The following is a 23,736-nucleotide window of genomic DNA, read 5'->3' as shown; positions in this document are numbered from 1 at the left end:
TCCGACGGCCGGGAGAGCCGGGCAGCTGAGCGTCTCCGGAAAGAGCCGAGCTCCGGAGGCCCGGAAAGCCGGGGATCCGAGCGTCTACGGAAAGAGCCGAAGTCCGGAGAAAGGGAGAACCGGGCATCCGAGCGTCTCCGGAAAGAGCCGAACTTTAACGACAGGCGGAGCCTCAGAACTGACTATCTCCGGAAAGAGCCGAGGTTCAGGAGGCCGGAGCTATTTCCGGAAGGCAGGCAGACTGTTGAGGAGCCGAGTGATTTCGGAAACAGCCGAACCGAGTGGGAGCCGGATAATCGTAGCCGCCCTGCACAAACAGCCGGAGGAAGCGGCGCCGCCACTGAGAGACTGAGCCTAGCTTCCCTGCTCAGCGCCGCCGCCGCCATGGCCAGGGATTACGACCATCTCTTTAAGCTGCTTATCATCGGGGACAGCGGTAAGTAAGGGCCGGGGGAGACCCCGAGCAGTGGAGCCGGGGCGGCGGCAGCAGGAAACAGGCCGAGCCCAAGGCCCTGGCAGCAGCAGCAGCAGCGTCCGCACAGCCTGGGCAAGGGGAAGCCAGAGGCAAACAGGCCGCAGCCCGTCAGGGCCTCCCCTCGCTCTGTGCTGCCTGAGGGCGGCTTGTCGGAAAGAAGTCGGGGCTGGGATTAGAGTGTAAATATCCGGGGCGGAGGGACTGGAGAGTGCCGAGATCTTGAGATGGAAATAGGGGAGTGAAGGGGAGGGGGAGTGAAGGGGGGGGGCAGGAGAAGGGAGTGAATGTGAGGGGGGGGCAGGAGAAGGGAGTGAATGTGGGGGGGGGGGCAGGAGAAGGGAGTGAATGTGGGGGGGGGGGGCAGGAGAAGGGAGTGAATGTGGGGGGGGGGGCAGGAGAAGGGAGTGAATGTGGGGGGGGGGGCAGGAGAAGGGAGTGAATGTGGGGGGGGGGGCAGGAGAAGGGAGTGAATGTGGGGGGGGGGCAGGAGAAGGGAGTGAATGTGGGGGGGGGGGCAGGAGAAGGGAGTGAATGTGGGGGGGGGGCAGGAGAAGGGAGTGAATGTGGGGGGGGGGGCAGGAGAAGGGAGTGAATGTGGGGGGGGGGGCAGGAGAAGGGAGTGAATGTGGGGGGGGGGGCAGGAGAAGGGAGTGAATGTGGGGGGGGGGGCAGGAGAAGGGAGTGAATGTGGGGGGGGGGGCAGGAGAAGGGAGTGAATGTGGGGGGGGGGGGCAGGAGAAGGGAGTGAATGTGGGGGGGGGGGCAGGAGAAGGGAGTGAATGTGGGGGGGGGGGGGGCAGGAGAAGGGAGTGAATGTGGGGGGGGGGGGGCAGGAGAAGGGAGTGAATGTGGGGGGGGGGGATGCAGGAGAAGGGAGTGAATGTGGGGGGGGGGTGCAGGAGAAGGGAGTGAATGTGGGGGGGGGGTGCAGGAGAAGGGAGTGAATGTGGGGGGGGGGTGCAGGAGAAGGGAGTGAATGTGGGGGGGGGGTGCAGGAGAAGGGAGTGAATGTGGGGGGGGGGTGCAGGAGAAGGGAGTGAATGTGGGGGGGGGTGCAGGAGAAGGGAGTGAATGTGGGGGGGGGTGCAGGAGAAGGGAGTGAATGTGGGGGGGGGTGCAGGAGAAGGGAGTGAATGTGGGGGGGGGGGTGCAGGAGAAGGGAGTGAATGTGGGGGGGGGGGTGCAGGAGAAGGGAGTGAATGTGGGGGGGGGGTGCAGGAGAAGGGAGTGAATGTGGGGGGGGGGTGCAGGAGAAGGGAGTGAATGTGGGGGGGGGGTGCAGGAGAAGGGAGTGAATGTGGGGGGGGGGGTGCAGGAGAAGGGAGTGAATGTGGGGGGGGGTGCAGGAGAAGGGAGTGTAGTGAGTAAGGAGGGGGAGTGGAGAGTAAATATCTGCGGTGGAGGGACTGGCAAATAAGAAGCTCCTGAGGTTGAGATAGGGGAGGAGAGACTGAGAAGAGCAGGGAAAATGGGGAATGGTGGAGTTGCAGGTGAGGCAAGTGCAGCGAGTAAGGAGGGTGTTTGGGATTGGGGTGTGAGTGTGTTGAAGAGGCGGGGTGAGTGGGAGAGGGCAGAGTTGGCAAATGAGGGAAATCTAGTGTGTTGTTTATTAAGAGATTGTATATGAAGCATGTGTATATTGGGGACTAGGACCAGTGTATAAAATAGAAGCATGTTGGCAGAAAGAGGTGTAAAAGCCTGAGGATTAGATGATTATACCATTGTGACAAAAGTTCAGGGATGGAGTCTGTATGTTACGGTGCCAATAAATGCAAAGCAGCCCAGGGATGGAATAATCTTGTGGTCTCCATGAGTGTTGGAACCTTGTAGTGTCAGCAAATTGTGGGGTGGTTAGAGCACACATTTGGCCTGACCTGTCTGCCAGATTCCTGCAAGAGCAACTCTCAGGCCATTTCCCTGGCACCCTAAAAAAATTCCTCTCTGTATGCTTTTGTCCAATTCCATTTTGAAAGCCATGATTGAATCTGTCTTCACCACAAACTGAGGCGATTCATTCCTCATCCTAACTATAGGCTGCTTTTCCTTGTTTCCTTTGCTTGTCACTTAAACTGTGTCCTTCTGCCATTGGGACAAATTTCTCCCTATCTACTCTGATTAGATCCTTCATGATTTTGAACACCTCTGAAATTTCTGCTCAGCTGCCTTCCCTGAACAACACTGGTTTCTCTAATCTATCCACTTAACTGTAGTCTCCCATCCCTGGAACTTTTCTCATAAATCTTTTCAGCATCCTCTATAAAGTCTTCACGTCCTTCCTGGAGTGTGTACACAATACTCTGACTGAGGCTGAACTAGTGTTTTATAAAGATTAATCATTGACTTCCTTGCCTCAGCTTCCTATCTTCCTGTTAAGTGCTATCTCAATCTGCCCTGCCGCTTTCAGTAATTGTTGCAGATATACTCTCAGGCCTCTCTGTTCCTGTACCAACTTTATAATTGTACCCTTTGGTTTAGATTGCCTCTCTTCATCCTTTCTACCTATCAGTGTATTGCTTCACACTTCTGCATAGGTTTCCAATGTCTGATGTCCATGCGCTTTCCACCAGCCTGTCTGTGCCCTTTTGAAGTGTGTCACTCTCCATAAGATATAGGAGCAGAATTTGGCCACTTGGCCCATCAAGTCTGCCCTGCCATTCAATCATGGCTGACACTTTTTTCACATCCCCATTCTCCTGCGTTTTCCCCATAACCCCTGATCCCCTTATTAATCAAGAACCTATCTATCTCTGTCTTAAAGATATTCAATGACCTGGCCTCCACAGCCTTCTGTGGCAAAGAGTTCCACAGATTCACCACTCTGGCTGGAGAAATTTACCCTCATCTCTGTTTTAAAGGATCATCCCTTTAGCCTGAGGTTGTGCCCTCTGGTCCTGATTTTTCCTACTAGTGGAAACATCCTCCCTACATCCACTCTATCCAGGCCTTATGTGGTATCCTGTAAGTTTCAATAAGATACCCTGCTTATCCTTCTAAACTCCAAGTACCTCAATTTTTCCTTGTATGACAAGCTCTTCATTCCAGGGATCATTCTTGTGAACATCTTCTGGACCCTTTCAAAGGCCAGCACATCATCCCATAGATATGGGATCCAAAACTGCTCACAATATTCAGAAGTACATCCCTGCTCTTATATTCTAGCCCTCTTGATGTTGCATTTTCCTTCCTAACTGCTGACTGACTCCCAAGTCCCTTTGTGTTTGATTTCTCCTCCTGTAATTATCTACCCGTGTTCTATTGGCTGTGCAGTTTGAAATTGTTCCCTGTGCAGTATGTCTAAAACCAGTGAGCGAGTGAACTGAAGGATAGAATCCCTACAGCGCAGAACGAGCCCATTTGGCCCACTGAGTCTGCACCAACCACAATAGCACCCAGGCCCTATTCCTGTAAACTCACATATTTACCCTGCTAATCCCCCTGAACTAAGGGGCAGTTTACTATGGCTAATCCACCTAACCTGCACATCTTGAGGAAACCTGGGATAGGGACCACTGCGTCTGATTACCCACCACCTCCCTCTCTAGAATAGTTGGTTTGTGTGAATCCAGGCATTGGCCCAGTTTGTGAGTCAAGGTGTCAAGGGATTATGCATGGTTCTCCCCACTCTTTTCTCCTCCAGCGGTTGAGTGTGTGTATGTGCCCAGAGGTAGGGATAGAATGTCAGTGAGTGAGTGCCCAGGGATACCTGCCCACCCTGATTAGGAGGGTCTGTAAAATTAGACTTTATCTTATTGTGCAGGCTGTACAGAAGGAAGGAATGCAGTGACTTTTGTTTCTGAAAGGTGCACGTGGGTCAGTCAGACATGATTCAGAACGGGAAACTTTGTACCAAATCTTAATCTTTCATAGATGACCCTCCTACTAAAACCCTCCTCTCCTTACCCAAAAAACAAAACTAAATTGGTGAAGTCTCCACTTATTATTTAATTACAGTAAGTGTACACTAGCAGCAGTCTTGTTCCATACACATTTGGATGTATGTCTTGTGTTTCTCAAAGGAAAATGCATATCTCATTGTTATTTTAATTGTATGATGCTGCTCAGAGGAAGAATATTTTACATCTCACAACGAGAGCGTGTCTAACAGGGTAAAACATCCTAAGGCACTTCAGAAGAGCATAAGCAGCCAAAAATTGGAGGAGCTATGTTTTTTAGAATGGTCTTAAAAGAGAGAGTGGTGTAGAGGGGAAATTTTGGGGCCTGCATCATTCGATGTGGTTCAGCCTGAGACACTGGCCAAGATGGAGAATCGATTTGCTTGTAAGGGAGTGGTTTGTGGTGGAAGCTAAAGACAATGGCATGAGTGTCCCCAATATTTAATTAGAGGACATCTCAGCTCATTCAGAACTGGTTATCAGACAATGAGAAATGAGTGGTTGGAAGGGAGAGCTGAAGGTTAGCAGCATATCGCACTGAATCCACTATTGATGTCACCGAGAAACGGCATGTGGATGACAGAATGTCAGGGGCCAAAGATATGCTTTTGTGCCTCTCCAGATGTAGGGATGGGAAGAGAAGCCATTAGAATCAGAGTCTCTATAGTGCATGTGGAGGCCTTTTGGCCCCAGTATGGACCGACAACAATCCCACCTATCCTCGCAACCCCATGTATTTGCCCTGCTAATTCCCTTGACACCAAGGGCAATTTAGCCAATTAACCTAACCCACACATCTTTAGTATGTGGGAGGAATCCCATGCAGACACGCGGAAAATGTGCTAACTCCACACAGTCACCCAAGGCTGGAATTGAACCCCAGTCCCAGACTCTGTTAGGCAGCAGTGCTAACCACTGTACCAGCATGCTGCCCATTATTGGAGATTCCCTAGCCAAAATGGGACAGCTAAGCATGGAGCCAAATAAGGGCAATCCCACTCAGCTAACCAATGGGGCATTGCTTTAGGGTGAGGGACAGGAGATTCAAAGAGGATTTAGAACATAGAACATTACAGCGCAGAACAGGCCCTTCGGCCCACAATGTTGCGCCGACCAATTAAAAAAGCAATGACCCTCTAACCTAAACCAATCCCTTTCCATCCATAAACCTATCCACGGATCTCTTAAACGCTCCCAAACTAATCTACAACTGCAGCAGGCAGGGCATTCCAATCCCTCACCACCGTCTGGGTAAAGAACCTACCTCTGACATCCGTCCTATATCTACCACCCCTTAATTTAGAGCTATGCCCCCTCGTGCTAGCTTTCTCCATCCGAGGAAAAGGCTATCACTGTCCACCCTGTCTAAACCTCTAATCATCTTATATGTTTCAATAAGGTCTCCTCTTAGCCGCCTCCTTTCTAACGAAAACAACCCCAAATCCCTCAGTCTCTCCTCATAGGACCTTCCCTCCATACCAGGCAACATCCTGGTAAACCTCCTCTGCACCCTCTCCAATGCCTCCACATCCTTCCTATAATGTGGGGACCAGAACTGCACGCAATACTCCAAGTGCGGACGCACCAGAGTTTTGTACGGTTGCAACATGACGTTGCGGCTCCTAAATTCAATCCCCCTACCAATAAACGCCAAGACACCGTATGCCTTCCTAACTACCTTATCTACTTGATTCCCAACTTTCAGGGATCTATGTACACATACACCTAGATCCCTCTGTTCATCAACACTATTCAGAGTCCTCCCGTTAGCCCTATACTCTACACATCTGTTATTCCTGCCAAAGTGAATTACCTCACACTTTTCCACATTAAACTCCATCCTCCACCTCTCGGCCCAGCTCTGCAACTTGTCCAAGTCTCTCTGTAAACTATGACACCCCTCTTCACTATCTACCACTTCTCCGACTTTGGTGTCATCAGCAAATTTACTGATCCACCCAACTATACCCTCATCCAGATCATTTATAAAAATTACAAACAGCAGTGGCCCCAAAACAGATCCCTGAGGCATACCACTTGTAACCGATTTGTCAAAAAAAACACTTTCAAAGGGTGGTGGGAACCTGGAATGCATTGCCTAAGAAGGTACTTGTGGCTGGAAACCTCACAGGCTTTAAAAAATATTTGGTGAGTACTTGAAATATCATAATATTCAAGAATATGGAACAAATGCAGAAAAATTAGTACACCTTTGGTAGATTTTGAGTCTGCACCAACAATGGGCCAAAGGATCTTTTCTATACTGTATGACTCTAATGAAGGAGAAGAGTTGTTGGAGGAGGATGTGGTCAGCTGTAGCAAAGGCTGCAGACGATTTGCGAAGATGACATGGGGTAGTACATTAATCAGAAAGGGTGCTATTTGTAACTGTTAGTTTGGCTTTTTGAGTGTTACTTCAGTGTAGCAGAATACTACAGAAGTGTTTGCTCTCAGTTTATTGGGGTCAGTGATTGATCTTGATACCCAATGACGTTGAACTTTTCAAGATATCCTGTTTCTGATGAGGAGCATTCTCTGAAACACATAAGACTGTAAGATCTATAAAACCTGTGGCTGTGTAAAACACCAAAGTGTGAACACTACCATACAGCTAACTATGGCCAAGACCCGTTTCATTGCAAACTCTGTCTGGTTTATCCCAAGACTAACTGTATTTGTCACTGGATTAATAATGCAAAGAATGTGTTCATTCTGAATTGTAATTCAGTTTTAAACAAAATGAAGCTGGTATTGTTATGATGTTTAAAATACTGATGTATTTTAGGGAAAGAATCCTGCTGTCCTTCCCATTTGACTCAGTGTGACTCCAGTCCTATAACAATGTGGTTGACTCTGCCTCTTGCACAGGGCAATTATTAAACCATGTGTGTCATTGAGGGATGGCCCGGCGTCTCACTAAATGCAGTCCTTACCTTTTTTGAATCTTACATCCGGAATATAATACAAACTCTGGAATATAATCCAAAAATGGCAAAAACTACAAAACCCTGTTCTGGTTTGCACATTTTAAAAAGAAAACTCCTGTGCAGATATAGTAGTTTGTACAGTCTATTGAAACTTTGAGGGGATGGGGAGAAAATATCCAGCAGTGCAATGATAGATTACCTTTCCAAATGTGAGTGGTCTCTGGAGAGTGTTTTGAGCTGTATGACAGGACAGGTTACAAGATGGTTACTGACCTGTTACTGATGGTGAAGACAGTTTAAGGTGAGGAGGGGTTATGACTGTCACAAAACTATATCGACCTGTCTGTGTTTCATTTTTTTTTGGTACCTGCCACTGTCTTGTATCAACACTTGCTGTAACAAATATTGTGAGGAATGTCCAATATCAGAGGGCTTTATAATATGGCTTTAACTTTCTGTTTAAAATATTTAAACAGAAATAAAGCATTGACTAATCAAATTACTAACTTGGTCTTAATTGAGAGGAATTGTGTGTCCCCTGTTTAGCGTAGGGTGGCCAGGCTGAATATGGAGCAGAATAATCAGAAAGTAATTATTTACTGCTGGGAAGCTTTAGTTTGACCACCTGAAGATTGTACGAGGAAGTGGCGTTGTGGGAACAAAAGAGTCAGTAGGAGGCAATGTTGTGAGATTTGACTGCATTCTGGATGGAAACTCTATTAATAATCAGGGCAAAATCAAGGGGAATAATCCAATAAGGACAGATTGTTGCTATTTACTGCTGGTTGGCTTACTCTGCTATGTTGGTTCCAATTACTCAAATTGGAAAAGGATGGGGGAATCATTTGAAGCAGGTAAATGCAACTCATCGCTTTCATGCTAAAATGGCTTAATAAGGAAGAGGCCATGTTTGTTTAGTGACGGGACTGAGATGGTGTTTTCAAAAAAAATAGTGGGGATTGAGAGCATGCAATTGCTCCCCCCGTGAGCTTTACTTAATTAATTTCTTTCCCTCAAAGAGAATCTAAAATCAACCCAGTGTGTGTTTTCACGATGGAATGTGAGGATGCTGGGCTGGTGGTAATATCAATGAACTAGTAATCCAGAGCTCCAGACAGAATGCTCTGGTGACGAGGGTTCAAATCCCACCGTAGCAGATGGTAGAGTTTAAATTTGATTAATAAAATCCAGAATTGAAAGCTAGTTTCAGGAATGGTGACCATGAAACTATCTGATTCACTGATGTCCTTTAGGGAATGAAATCTGCCATCCTTACCCAGTCTGGCCTGCACGTGACTCCAGACACACAGCAATATGGTTGACTGTTTAATGCCCTGTGCAGTGGCCTAGCAAGCTACTCAGTTAGAGGGCAATTAGAAATGGGCAACAAATGCTGGCTTTACCAGCAATGATATGGAGATGCTGGTGTTGGACTGGGATAAACACAGTAAGATGTCTCTCAACGCCAGGTTAAAATCCAACAGGTTTATTTGGTAGCAAACACCACTAGCTTGTGGGGTTCTGCCCCTTCATCAGGTGAGCGGGGAGTTCTGATCACAAACAGGGCATATAAAGGCACATGTTCAGTTTACAGAATACTGATTAGAATGCGAGTCTTTAATGCAGTAAAGACTCGCATTCTATTCAGTATTCTGTAAATGGGGATACAGTTTCAGGGGTAAACAATTTAGAACTGAGAAGAGGAAACATTTCTTAGGCAAAAGATAGTAAACCCATGGAATTCATTACCACAGAAGGCTGTGAGTGGAGATAGCATTAAATATAGGTGAAAGAGATGCGTGTTGTCTCCAGGCAAGTCATAGGGGTTACAAATAGTGTGATACGAGCCCAAGATCCCGGTTGAGGCTGTCCTCGAGTGCAGAACTTGGCTATCGGTTTCTGCTCAGCAATTCTGTGCTGTCGTATGTCGTGAAGGCTGCCTTGGAGAAGATCAGAGGCTAAATGATCTTTGGGTAAATGTTCTTGGATTCATGTCACACACTATTTGTAACCCCCGTGACTTGCCAGGGCTTGCACCATCTTGCTTACTGTCCTGTCTGGAGACAATATGCATCTCTTTTAACCTATGCTTAATGCTATCTCCACTCACATTGTCTGCACCTCAAGACTTGACTAGCTGTAAAGACTTGCATTCTAATCAGTACTCTATAAACTGAGTGCGTGCCTTTATATGCCCTGTTTGTGATCAGAACTCCCCACTCACCTGACGAAGGGACAAAGCCCCAAAAGCTAGTGGCGTTTGCTGCCAGATAAACCTGTTGGACTTTAACCTGGTGTTGTGAAACTTCTTACTGTGTTTTCCAGCAATGCCCACATCTCTTGAAAGAAATGAAGAAGAAATTTCAGCTGGGTTTACAGGCTCCAAAGGACAAGCTGATAAAGGCCATGTCATTCAACAAGAAAGCTGCTTTAGGTCTCATTGGGACCCTACTTTTTTCCAGTGGCCTTTACGGATCACCAGCCAGCCCATGGTTTTTGTGGGAGGAGGTTGGTGAGTTTTGGGAAGTGGGGGGAAAAAAAGAGTTTCTGAAAGATATCAGGCATTGTTTAAGTTTGTAATAATGCAGTGCTTGGTTACTGATTGATAAGATTTTAATTGGAATAGAAAGAGTTGGCAGTGATAGGAGGAGGAGAAAACCAGCCATTATTGCATGATTTAATTTTGCAACAAAGGTAGGGTTTCAATTTGAAACAAGTGGAAAAGGTATAGGAAGACTGAACCAGTGGTCTGCATGTGAGAGATAAGACACTGAGGAGACTGAGGTCAGAACAGGAAGGTGGATTGGGGAAGGCTAAATTGAAAACTGAGGCTATGTCTTAACCTAGTTAAGTATTACTCTGAAATCTGCTCATTAATTTAAGAGGTGTTTTTTCTTGTTTTGGCAAAGCAAACCAGCAATAAAATCAGCTTGGCAGATGTACTTGTGCTTTGAGTATTCAGCGATGTTACTTCATTGTCGTCTTGTGCTGCTGCAGATCACTTTCCTGGAGTTTGATTTGAATGGGGTTTGGTGGATGTACTCAGATGAAGCTCGGTGGCTTGTTGAGGGAAGTTCAAATGCTTTTGGAGTGTTTGTTTAAAACTGCAGCATGTTTCAGCTGAACAAACTTGGTTTGGACATCAACTGATGCAATCCAAATATGCAGAAACACATTATTGCTGTGTTTTTGCAGTCCAAATAAAATAGTGTGCTGCTCCTCAGCAGCACCACCACCTCTCAATGAGATGAAGTTGAGATGGTCTTAAGGATATTCACTTTTAATGAATGTTCATCTCCATTCATAGAAATCCACAACTGCAGCAAGACCAGGACAACATCTAATGTAGGCTGCTAAATATTAAGCTCAGGTTCCAGAAGATGACCACCTCTAACAAGAGAGAACTTAAACTACCTCTGCCTTGGTTTTTTTTAATGGGATTATCATTCACAGGTTCTCCACCTTTGACATTCTTGGGGGCGGAGGTAAGCGTTGAAATTCAAATGGAGCAGTTGCATAAATATTGTGGTGATTAGGCCTTGGTTTAGATATTCTTTGAGTGGCTCACCTTCTGGCTTTCCAAAGTGCCTCACTTTCTACAAAGCAGAGATCAAAATACTCTCCATTTGTCTATTTTGTTGCAAATACAACAATACACAAAATTCAACATCATCCAGTATCTGTCAGTTTATTTGACTGCCATCTCATGCATTAGTCCATATTGCTGTAGCGTGACCTGTGCTTTCAAACTAATAGATACACTGCAACAACGAGCCAGCACTTTGACAGTAACATCTCCCAAACCTGCAACTTCCACCTGGGAAGGATAAGGACAGCAAGTGCATTGGATTGCTCCTCTCCAAGTCTCGTACTGTTCTACCTTGGATATATATCATTGGTGGTGTCAAAATTCAGACATTCCCAACCTAATTACAAGTGGGAGCATCTTCACCATGTAAACGCACTGTTTCAAAAAGACAGCCCACCAAAACCCTGAAGGGAAACTAGGGATGGGCCATAAATATTGACCTTGCCAGTAATGCCCAGAGTTAAGTGGCTACCCACTTGTACTCATAGAAGTGCAACTCTTAAATTTTTCAAATTAAATGTTGCCATTTTGGCCCAGGAGACTGATGGGAACGTTAATTTGGTTACTGAGTGTATAATGAACAAATTCACATGCACTGAACTCTACGAATTCTGTTGTGAACTGGACTTGTCTTAGGGGAGTGTGTCAGAAAGTGGCACATGTAGGTTCTAGTACAAAGCTTGTTCAGGGAGCCATCGTTGTGAATACAGATCATTCGACTGCTCTTTCTCTTCTCTTTGACTCCCAGACAGATTCCTCAACAAGAGGTTACTGGACACAGCTCTAAACTTAAATCTCTTCCAGGTACTTATTTTAGTACAACAAACCAAGGACAGGAATTGACACATTTGCCTAAACAAAACATTTACTATATTTAACATGTCAGCAAACTCAAACTTACAGTTGCAACACTTTTTGCACTCTTTGACTTTTAATATTAACCTTTTAATTGAAAACCAAGACAACATGGTTTGAAGAACTAGCCAAGTCTGTTCCCGATGCATATTCTTTCTTGTTCTTTGTCTTCTCTGAAGATGTTCCTCCAGGACACACTTATGGTGTTGGGTCTTAGTTATCACTAGAGACAAAGGCTGAACACATCTTTTTATCCCCAAACTTTCCCAATCTTCCAGCAAGTTCTCTGATGCTCAGCTAATCCACAATGTTTGATCACAGCCAATGGAGTTATGTGGAAACAACTCCATAATGTTTATCCCAAACTGCACATAGGTCACACAGCCTCAACCGTGTATGTAAATACTATGTGGGGTCACATGCCAGGAGCCTACATCTCATTAAAGGGGGCTATCTGAAACACTTGGCGCACTTTCATTTCTTTAAACTCATTTTGACACTGACATGGAGTCTCTTGTTAGAAGTGTGGTCACATTCAACACTGATGCACATATTAAGGTATTTCATGAGCAAGCTATTCAGCTATGGACTGTGCTCATAGCCCTGATGTATTATGGATGGAAACATCTGGAATGAGTGACACCTGGGAAAATTTAAACTCAATGCCATAATAGAGCATGGTGGGAAACCTTGCTACTAAGACGTCTGCAATAACCCAAATCTCTACCTTTATTTGGTCAATGCAGGAAGTGTCAGCTCACCGCTTGCAGAAGCCTTCTAACTTCCATCTGGCATGCTTGACTCTCATTGACACAATTGCTCTTCCAGCCAATAGTACTGTTGTTGTCCATCTGACCACAGAACGCTGGTTGATTGTCACTATCTTTTGAACTTCTGCCTATTCTTAATGGATCAGAATGTATCTGTGCATTTCTCCAGTCAGTGCTGCAGCATTTTGGTTAATATAAGGGATTGTGAACTATCCCAGATGTAGTGTGCAGAGGTTTTGCCATGAGGGAGTGTGATGTGGAATTAAGGAGAGGTCATTTTTGTTGGAGAAGATGTTCAGTGTGGCATTAGTGCGCAAGTGCTGAGGTTTGTCAGAAGTGTTCCAGGATTGGGGAGCAGACTAAGGACACCAAGAATAGATGGCTGGAATGTGTGGAACAGGTTTCTGACTCTTGTGGGGTAGTAAACATTGTGATAGAGGGAACGGGATTTAAGTTAGTGAGGCGGTAAGGAGACAAAAGAACTCCTGCCAGCTGAAAACCAATTGCACTTCTAATTTAGTCTGCAGTATCAAAGGGTTAACTTGGACGAGGCAGTAATTTTGCCAGTTCTGGGCACTATTATGGCATTAATTTTTAATGTGCAAGAGTTTAAATCCCCCTAGGTGTCACTGATTCCAGATGTTTCCATCCATAATACATCAGGGCTATGAGCAAGGTCCATAGCTGAATAGCTTGCTGGCACTTGCTCATGAAATATCTTTAATATGTGAATCGTTCAGTGTTGAATGTGACCACACTTCTAACGAAACTCCACGTCAGTGTCAAAATGAGTTTAAACAAATGAAAGTGCTCCACATGTTTCACTTAGCCTCCTTTTTTAATGAGATACAGGCTCCAGACATGTGATCTACATAGCATTTACAGCATTAAAAACAACCCATTCGCTCCAACTGGTCTATGCTGATGTTGATGCTCGACACAAATCATCTCCCACTCAGTGCACGGTACCTGGTAAGAGATGAAAAAAAAGAGGGCAGTAGAAATGACAGACCTCCACATTAATCTTATCCTATCAGTATATCTTTCACAGAATCAAGGAATTGTTATGGCACAGAAGAATGCCATTCAGTTTACCATATCTGCATTGGCTCTCCAGATGAACATTATGACCTAGTGCCATTCTCCTGCCTTTTTGTCATCCCTCTGCACGTCGTTTCTGTTCAAATAATCATCAAATGCTCTCTTGAATACCTGAATTGAACCGATCTCTACCACACTTCCAACCAATGCATTCCAGACCTGAACCACTTGTGTGAAAGTGTTTTTTTGCATCACATTTGCTGCTTTTGCAATTCAATAAATCCCTACGCTCTAGTTGTTCCTTTTATGAATGGGAATGTTTTTTCCCCCACATACTCTGTTCGTGATTTTTGAAGATCTCTATCAAATCTCCCCTTAGCCACCTTCCCTCCAAGGAGAGCAACCCAACTTTTCCAATCTATTCTCTTACGTGATGGTTTTCATCCCTAAAACCATTCTTGTAAACCTCTTCTGTAGTCTACAATGCATTCACTTCCTATAGTGTGGGACCCAGAACTGTATACCTTATTCTAGCTGAGGTCTAACTAACGTCTTGTACAAGTTCAGCGTAACCTCCTTGCTCTTGTGTTCTCTGCTCCATTTCATAATCCAAGAATACTATATGCTTTATTAGCTGTCTCCACCTGTCCTGCAATCTTGAATGCACAGCTACATGCAGGTCCCTTTGCTCCTTCACCCCCTTAAGAATTTTGCCCCTTATTTTACGTTGTCCATGTTCTTCCTACAAAATGCATCACCTCACATTTCACAGTTCTACACTGTACTCACAATTTACAGTACTTCTAAGTTTTCTGTCCCCCACAAACTTTGAAATATTCCCCTGTACACCAAGATCTAGATCATTAGTTTATATCAGGAACAGAACTTCAAGGGTCCTTTCTCCTTGTAGTTACCAGCTTCCTCACGAATACATCTGTACACCTCAATGATTGTGTGAAAGTGACTTTCTTTTCTTTCTTTAAAAAACTTGCTGAATTCCTTGTTTGATTCACTAATGACTATATATTTGCAACCTTCATACTTGATATCACCGTGGGAGGAATATCTTAATGCTCACCTTTATCGAAAGTGGTCTGGTCTTCGGTTAGGTCACTTTTTTTTTTGATTGCTACTGCATCTGCTGGAAAACTGTTGTCTGGTCCATATTGGCAGGTCGAGTCTCTTGCCAGAAGAGTAGATGTAACTAGGAGGAGTTGTACTGAATAAGGAACTGTTACCCCAAAATCTTCTTAAATAACTGCATTTGTAATTGAATGCCTCAGTCGCTTCCTTTCTGGAATCTTCATCTTGGGATACTGCCTCTATTTTATTTTATCCCTGGCTATAGCACCATTTTAAATTGGATTACTCTTGCTTTAAAGCCCTATGTAGATACTTCTCTTGTATCCATCAGGAGGTTTCCAAGCTAGGGAGCAACAATATAAAATATTTTAGCTGGAATAGTGCATCAATACAGACTGTACTTCCAGTAAGAAATTTCATGGAAGGGGAAAGAGTATAACTTGATTTGCTTGCTAACACAGTAACACAAGTCTTGGGGTTGAACAACTAAAGAACGAAGAGCCTCTAGTTGATCAGGGTGACATTATGTGCACTGTTTTGGCCAGGAATGGGGTTAAGTTAAACAGCAGTAATTTCTCCTCCCTCCACCCACCCTTTAAACAGATGTGTTCTCTCTCTCTCTTTCTCTCTCTTCTCCCCCCCCCCCCCCCCCCCCCCCGCCGCCGCCGCCGCCGCCGCCGCCAAGGGAATGTTGGCATAGTTCTCAAGCTCTGTGGTGTGGTCCAATTTCTATTAATAGTCTTGCACTAAATTTGAGCTGGGATGAGCTTAAAGGGTTAGTTTATCTGAGAGCGCTCCAATCAGGGGATGAGAAGAGGGTTTGCAGCATTATCCCTTTTGCAACCATATACTCAGAGGTACAAAAAAGGAAAGATTTAGATGCAAAGACCACCAGGAAAATATGGTGTTTCACGTAGATCTCAGTATTCCTTCAGAAGTCAGGGGGTTGAAAACTGATGCTGCATAATTCATTTTTCTGGTGGAGCTGACTTTACATGATATTGGCAGTGATGAATCAATCTTGTAGATGATGGGTACAGAAGTTCCAACAGAAGCAGTGCAGATGGGATCAGGTATTTAATCTGGTCAGTCTGTTTTCTGCTTGTTGGTTGATGAACAGTAGACTGAGACTTTGCAGGACAACAAAGCAATATTACTGGTGACACCAGCTAGAGGTCTGTGTCATGTTAGTCTCATGTCCATATTGTCTTTGACAAGGGATGTGTATTCCTCATCTGGGTCCCTGAGATGGTTAAATGTCTCAACTGTTAGGAGTTGAAAAGAAGGTTGAGGGACCCTTTGTCCTGGCAGACAAGTAGAGTCTGGTCAACCTGGATTCTGAAATGTAGGTGGTCTTTGTATAACTCTCTTGGCTGCACAGACCAATTCATTGATTGTTCGTGGCTATATGTGCAAGTTTCCCTGATAATGCCAGGTAGCTCAGTAATAGATTCTGCCATTTTAAAATATTTTTATCCAGTTTTAAAACTTTAGGAATAGCCATGAGGATATCTATATATTAAAAAATATACCGTGTGGTCTGAGTCCCCTCACAACATCCGTGCCCCATTTTAAGTCATTTTGGATAGTGAAGTTCCATTTTTAATTGGACAACATTGCTAACTTGTATGTACCGCTTACCCTATTTTATGAAAGCAGTTAGCCAAAAATATTGATGCCCATCCTTATTGTAGATGCCGTTCAAGATCTTGGGCTTGACACAGTGTTCGAGAATGATTGATTTTTAATACACCATCCAATGCACAACATTCTGCGCATGCCCATGGAGCCTTTGAGAAGCGCACAACTCGCAAAATTCTGCATATGTGCAAATTGCTCAAGGTGTATTAGCTAGAATTGCATTTTGTTAGTTCCCCCTGTAATGTGAGAGAGTCTGCAAGATGGCTAGCAAATGTGCATTAAGTGATGATTCCACTGTTCCCAAAAGGAAGAGATTAACCACTACTTTGGAACAGGAATTAGAGGTGCTGACACTGGTAAAGAGGCGACAACTGTAGTGAGTTCATTAGCCTTCTGCTATCAGCGATGCACCATTGAGAAGAATAAAGGCTAGTGGCCAAAGTGCTGCAATCTTTGATTATAGATACCCAAGGTAAAACCGCCAACAATGAATGTTGTATGGCAAAAGTTCTTCCCTGAAGTTGCTCATACCTTCACACCTTCGATAAACTAATTGAATCAGTTCACCAAGACATAGTGACTACAGCCAACAAAGTAGCGTTCTCTGAAATGGACCAAGACAACATTGAGGAGGTGCTGGATCCAGCTCTGAAAAGTCGTCTAGATTCAACGTTGGCTTTATTCTCTCCACCAACGCTGTCAAACCTGCTGGGATTTTCTGTTTTTGACTCGGAGCAAATGCGCAAGATGCAGCAATCCATTTGTGCGTTCTTCAGAGCCGCAATTCACCAAGGTGTACAAATATCACAGTGTGACAGAAGAAAGCATCCTTGCCTTCCAGTAACTCCTTCCCATCTCGTTGAGTGTTAATTGTTTCTGTGGTTTTTGTTTATTTTTGACATGAATAAAGTGTATTTAATGTTTAGGTTAAATATTTGGGCTGAAACTCCTGGGTTGGGAACACCTTTTATATTTTAAATGGGAAAACTTGCTTCAGTGTAAGTAGTTTTGATTTTAAGCAGTGATTTCTGGGATTATATATACTGAAAAGCAGGTATTAATATGTGAATGGAAAGAATTCTCTTGTCAGTTGTCCATTACAAGCGATGGATGGTTAACTGAAGAGACTGTAATGAACGCTGTAATTTAATGTTCAGTGGCTACAAACTGGGTCTTAATACTTTTCTGACTGTGTGCACCAGCTTATAAAAGTGTTGCTGACTGCATAATTGAATTCCACCATTTCAGGTTTTATTATTAAAATTCTCAGCTGCTGAATTGAATCTCGTGCTGCTTATTGTGTCCTGACGATCTTTGAATTTACCAGCTGCTATACACTAAATAGCAAGTCTGCTGAACACCACTGTTAAGTGGCCATCTGTTTAACGTACATCAGCTGAAAACATTCAGAGCACAAGAAATGAAGTTGCAGCCTAATTAGTAACAGTAACTTTGCTTTTTAATTTTTTTCATTGCTTGCAAAGGGTTTGGGTGAATTAGAAGCATCCGTGCATTCCAGGACACGGGAGGGCAACAGTTCCATTGGTCCTAAATTGGCTTGCTAAAAGAGATTTTATTGAGGTAAAACTTAATGGAAAAATGTGTACGTTGGGACGACTTTGTTGTGATGGATGGCAGAGTAATTAGCGATGCTGCCTCAGCGCTAGGGATCTGGGCTTGAATCACGATCTGTGCAAATCTGAATATTCCGTGTCTGCGTGGGTTTCCTCCTGAGTGTCCCGGTTTCCTTCCACAGTTCGAAAGGCATGCTGATTCAATACATTGCCATGCTAAATTCTCCTTCAGTGTACCCGAACAGGTGCTGGAGTGTGGCAACTCGGGGATTTTCACAGTAACCTCATTGGTGTTAATGTAAGCCTACTTGCGACACAAATAAAATTTTTAAACTTAAGTGAGTTATAAATCATATCTGTTGTATTCCACTGCTGGCATGGAGTTTGGCTTGCTTGTTAACAAGAATGTGCATTTATAGTGCTTTATCAAACCAGGTGATTATGATTATATCATCTTGTTTATGCTTTCACACAGGCATAGTTTTTAGCTGGAGTAATTGACTAATAAATCGTTTGGTTAAAGGAAAAGCTTTTTGCACGTTTGTGTTCAAGCAGTGCATGTTTCTACAGGGGGAGGGGTAATGTTATTTCATGCTACTTTAATTATGGGTAGTTTATAACAGAAGCTCCCTGTTGGTCTGGAGCAGATCAGCATTGCCTCGTCTGTAGTCAGATTCCTCTTTTGCTTTTTTTTATGTCCCATGCTTGTCGCCATGGTAATAGGGCAACATTTAAGTTTCCCTTCACTCTAAGCGCTGTAGTTGACGTTGAGAAATGACTGGCTTTTTGTTGCTATTCTACACACACAAATGTTTTCAGTTCTGGTATATTAAACCTTTGCAACCTTGCTTCAGTCCTCCACCAGGTTGTTATTTGGTGAGGGGGGAGAATCAGTGAATTTCAGCTTAAAGAAAGGTTAGCATCATTGGAAATAAAAAAAACTCAAATTGCACCAATGTTTGATTTTGATTAAGTACAGTTTTCCTGACTCTCGTGCTCTGTTTCTTTTTACAGGTGTGGGGAAAAGTAGTCTGCTGCTGCGATTTGCAGATAACACATTTTCAGGTAAGCACACTAGGTTTGGCTGGTTTATGTTTGTGAAGTTTTTGTCTCAATGCACAGTTTCATCCCTGAGCATGCTGTAATTTTTTCCTGACAATCATTTTATGGTTTCTTAGCATGTTGATTTTTCTCAATTCTCTGAGCCATGTTAGTCTGAGTTGAAGGTTGCAGGTTAAAATGTCTCTTCAACCTGTGCTTACAATCCAGGCTGACACTCCACTCCAATGCAGTACTGAGACATCTCTGTTTGCTGCCTTAAATAGATGTTAAAGATTCCATGGCATGATTCTGAAGAGGAGCAGGAATACCCCTCCATATGTTTTTAATGATAGTTATCTGCTCATTATTGTTCCTTCAGAAGGAACGCTTCAAAATGCAGCTAACAAAAATACAACAAAACTTACTCCAACTTGTAAATCAAAGAGATTAATAAAGAAACATCATTACACCAAACTTGGGCCTCACCCTGCGCCACTCCAAGCTAGCCACAATTCTACGTAGCTGATTCACTAGAAAGAAAGTGACTATTACGTAACTAACTCGTTCCATGTTTTATTGGGTCAGCTGATCCTTGCATCTTGTTTCCATTGGTCACATTGCATCCAATACAAAGTTATCACTGGTTACATTCTAACAATTATCACATACCATTTGTGTGAACTTGCTGTGCTCAAATTGGTTGCTAGGTTTTCTACACTACAACAATGACTGTACTTCAAAGAGTACTTTGCAGTGTGTTTTGGGGCATTTTTGGAGGCCTTGTATAAGCATATGGTTGCTTCCTGTTCTTCTTCTGTCCAGACTTCTGCAGCCCAGATTTAATAAGATGAGTAAAATTCTGCAGATGCTGGAATCTGAAATAAAAACAGAATGCCTGGAAAAACTCAGCAGGTCTGGCAGCATTCGCAAGGAGAGAAAACAGAATTAACATTTGAGTCTGTGAGACTCTTCTTCACAAATGGAGAAGGAAAATGTGTTGAACGTTATATTGTAGCCGGGAGACATTGCAACAAAGAACAAGAGACAGATGGCTGGAGCGGGGGAGAGCTTTTGTATTGAGATGTGTGGGACTTTTTAAAAAAAGTGGGGCGAGGTGCAGATAAAATGGAGGAGAAAGGTCAGTCTAAAGTTGTTGAACTCACAGGGTAACATAGTGATTAGTACTGCTGCCTCACAGCGCCAGGGATTGGGTTCGATTCCCGGCTTGAGTCATTGTCCGTGTGGAGTCTGTAAGTTCTCCCTGTGTCAGCGTGCGCTTCTGGGTGCTCCGGTTTCCTCCCACTATCTTAAAGACCTGCTGGTTAGGTGCATTGACCCGAACAGGCACTGGAGCGTGGTGACTGGGGGAAGTTCACAGTAACTTCATTGCAGTGTTAATGTAAGCCTACTTGTGACTCATAAATAAACTTTATACATTGAGTCCTTGGGGGCTATAATGCGCCTAATTGGAATATGAGATCCAGGCTGCATTTAGTCTTCCCAGTAAGACTGCATTGGGAGCAGCAAGTAAGTAGACCAAATTGAAGGAGATGCAAGTGAAACACTACTTAACCTGAAAAGTGTGTTTAGGGTCTTGAATGGTGAGGAAGGAGGTAAAGGGGCAAGTGTTGCGGCTTCTGCAATTGCAAGGGAAGGTGATGGGGAGTTGGGTATGATTAGAGGAATGGACCAGGATGTCACAGAAGGAGTGGTCCTTGGAACACGCTGTACAATAACCAACATACTTGCCCCCTCAGCTTCGATGAAGCGTCAGTGGGTCTTGAAACATTTACTCTCTTCCTACAGATGCTGCCAGACATGCTGACTTTTTCTGGCATTCTGTATTTACCTCAGATTTATTAATTATTTCTTTCATCAGTTTCCATTGAGTTGAATCCAAGGCACTGATATCAAATGTTGGATCTTGTCAAATGCTACCTGTCCAAGCTGCTTCTGTTAAATAATCAACTGCCCACTTCTGCTTTTGCACAGTGAGAACTTCTCCTGGTTGATTAGGCTGTCTAGGTGATATGAAACTTGTGTACACTCTATTGTGATTAGACAAAAGTTGGTAATTGGGATTGCGGAGGAATCAAGGAAGTGGATTGAGTGTGAATTCCATAGTTGGTGCCACTATGTGATGTTCAAGTTGCCGGGTGTGGCTTTCAAAGGATTTTTAAAATATGTCAGGCACTCTTGGATCCACGTCAGCCATTCACACACATCATTGTGTTTTTTGTTTTACACCATTCCATTTTGTTCATAAGAATGAAGTTTTTGGTCTTTCGAGCAAACCATATGAAGCAAGAGAGGGCTTGCATTTGACCTCAGGATTCCATCACAAAAGTGTTCATGCCTTGGAAATGCTTCTAAAGTACAGCATAGTTACTATTGTAAATTCACGGAAACAGAACATCAAGGTCCTACAAAAGGTCATGAAGTAAATAATCCATTGGCAGAGCTCACTGCTGTTTTGAAATACTGCCACGGGGTCTTCAACACCCACCTGAGTGGGCAGCCTGATTTTCTGTTTAAAATCTCCTCCTCCTCCATGCTTGCGGGTCAGGTTCTTTGACTTCCTCACGTGTGCCTTTATGGAACAGCTCAGGAAAAGAAGACTTGCACCTTTCACAGTATCAGGCCTAAGCATTCTCACTGCTGATTAAGTATTTTTGAAGTTCAGTCACTCTTGTGAAGTAGGAATAGAAGATGACAGTGAAAACAGTGTTGCTTTTTCTTTGAAGTATTGTGAATAGTAGCTACTTATCTGCAACTGGAATAATGCGTCTCGTGGAAGAATTCTCAATTTTAAGTTGTTTTCGTGGACCTTTTTTACATAAGGGTTTCAGTATGAGTGAAGTTTATTAATAGTTACTTGACCAGTGTTTGGCCCTTACACCTCCTGTACCTTGCACCTCTAGCCCACTTCTTAGTCTTCATGAGGCAATACTTGATCTCATGGTTGTGGAGACATGCACATTAAAGGTCACATTTGACTGACATTCTGGAAAGTAAGAATTTTTTAGTAGTCTGTACAATTATTGATCCAGTCAAATTAATGCATTCTGATGCAAGCACTTTTTCACAGCAGTATACTCCCACATGCAGGAAACTATTGTGCACACTTTATCAAACCACCCTCAACTTGATCTCTAAGTGCAATGTACAGAAAGGGACCATTTTGTGTTTTGTTTTCCCAACTGCAGCTAATAGTTGTGCTTTTTGTCTGATATCAATTTTGCTGCCTTCTCTTTCCTTTTGCTCCAAAAGGCAAATCCCATTCTCCAGAAACATGGGGAGGGGACCCTCTATGACAATACTGCAGTGTGCAAGAATGAGCTGGGTGCCTTTTGATCAACCTTCAATACTTGTTTAATACTTGTGCTGATATTTGGAAGAGTACAAATGATTTTTGTTTCGGTACAATTGGAATGCAGTCAATGATAGTGCACACTCTTCAAAAATGATGCCTGCTGGTTAATCTAATGATATTTCATAATTTTAACCTTGCCCAGATGTAAAATCACACCACTTTGACATTTTTATTCATTGCACCAATCATGTGCTTCTCTGGCCTCTTGAGTTAGAGGAACATCTTTTCATTTTCTTGCTGCTTGGGAGGAGTTCCAGTTTGGCAGGAAATATCATGAGATGAATAGAGCATCTTTCTCTCCCTCCCATGCATGCTTGTGTAATGTCCGTTGTCAAAACTGCCCAGCTGTTTTTGTGCAGCCTTAGTGGGATGTTGCTTCGACCCAGTCACCAGAAGGCCAACTTTATTTTTGAATGGCTTAAGTTCTTTGTGCTCTGTAAGGTGAAAAGAATGCTGATACGTAAATATAAAGCATAAGGGAATATCCTTCCCACAAGCTGGAGATATATCTACTGTATACAGAATATGTAGCATGTAAACATCTCAGCTTTTGTGTTGCCCAGAGCTAGTTTGTATTCCATACTGAGGGTCATCTCTGTTTGCAACATCGGTGAGAACGTTTCTTCTTGTGTTGAATTTTGAGCGATTACACTGTGTTTCTTTGTTTGCAGGCAGCTATATTACTACGATAGGGGTAGATTTTAAGATAAGAACTGTGGAAATCAATGGAGAGAAAGTAAAGTTGCAGATCTGGGACACAGCTGGGCAAGAGCGATTTCGAACCATCACTTCCACGTGAGTTCAATTTCCACCCATCCCGCATCAGGATCTAATATTGTTGCACTTCTGCAGGTTTTATTTTGTTGGTTTTTTTAGTGGAGCAGTCAACTGCTTACTTGCTGTTTTGAAATGCTGTGGTTCAGGCCAAAGTATGGGCATGGAAGCAACTTAGTTCCATTGTCTAGCAGACGTGTCTTTGTCAAAAGAACCAAGAAAATCCATAAGGCAAAACAATTATTTATAGCCTAGTCTGCAAATTGGGTGTGTTCATTTCCACATGGAAGCTTGTAAAGTGGCTAATGGGCATGTACGTTTTAAGTATTTCTGGCAAGGAAAAATCATGCTTATGGTGCCTGGAGCATGTGACTGTGAAATTAGATGCTCTTGGAAATCATTTTTCTTTCCTTTCTTGTAGGGGTTACTTGCCAATTGTCAGTAGTCCTAAAAATGAGTTCATCCAAGAAGTGCAAAGTGATTTGCTTTCTTAAATTACAGAAAAGAATTTCCTTAGGATTGGGATACTCAAATCATTTACCTCCAGCCTTGTTGCTTGCAGAAGAATAGGAGATTTTTGATCCATATTGGACCACTTCCAATGGTGTAATCTGTGATATAACATTCAACGTGAGAGAGCTACAGTCCAGAATTTCAGTCAGTGTTTTCCTAAAATTGACACAGATTCATGTATGCATTA

At 43.6% G+C, this 23,736-nt stretch overlaps 1 protein-coding gene across 2 annotated transcripts in view; it reads left to right on the top strand.

The window, feature by feature from the left end:
- Nucleotides 1-262: 262 nt before the first annotated feature.
- The window catches only part of LOC145355981 (ras-related protein Rab-35), a 48,933-nt gene continuing 25,459 nt past the window's right edge, over nt 263-23,736 (top strand). Inside the window, exons 1-3 of one of the 2 annotated variants that reach the window (XM_080208521.1) lie at nt 263-436; nt 18,863-18,913; nt 22,934-23,057. In XM_080208521.1, the coding sequence (XP_080064647.1) occupies nt 385-436; nt 18,863-18,913; nt 22,934-23,057 (227 nt within the window). In that variant the 5' untranslated portion in view covers nt 263-384. The remainder of the gene's footprint in view (nt 437-18,862; nt 18,914-22,933; nt 23,058-23,736) is intronic. The other variant, XM_080208520.1, reaches the window with a different exon arrangement.

The sequence above is a fragment of the Carcharhinus amblyrhynchos genome, chromosome 20, assembly GCF_965287045.1.
Source record: "Carcharhinus amblyrhynchos chromosome 20, sCarAmb.v2.hapA, whole genome shotgun sequence".
Taxonomy (NCBI): Eukaryota; Metazoa; Chordata; class Chondrichthyes; order Carcharhiniformes; family Carcharhinidae; genus Carcharhinus; species Carcharhinus amblyrhynchos.
Note: the sequence above shows the minus strand (reverse complement) of the source record. Positions and strands in the feature narration are given on the sequence as shown.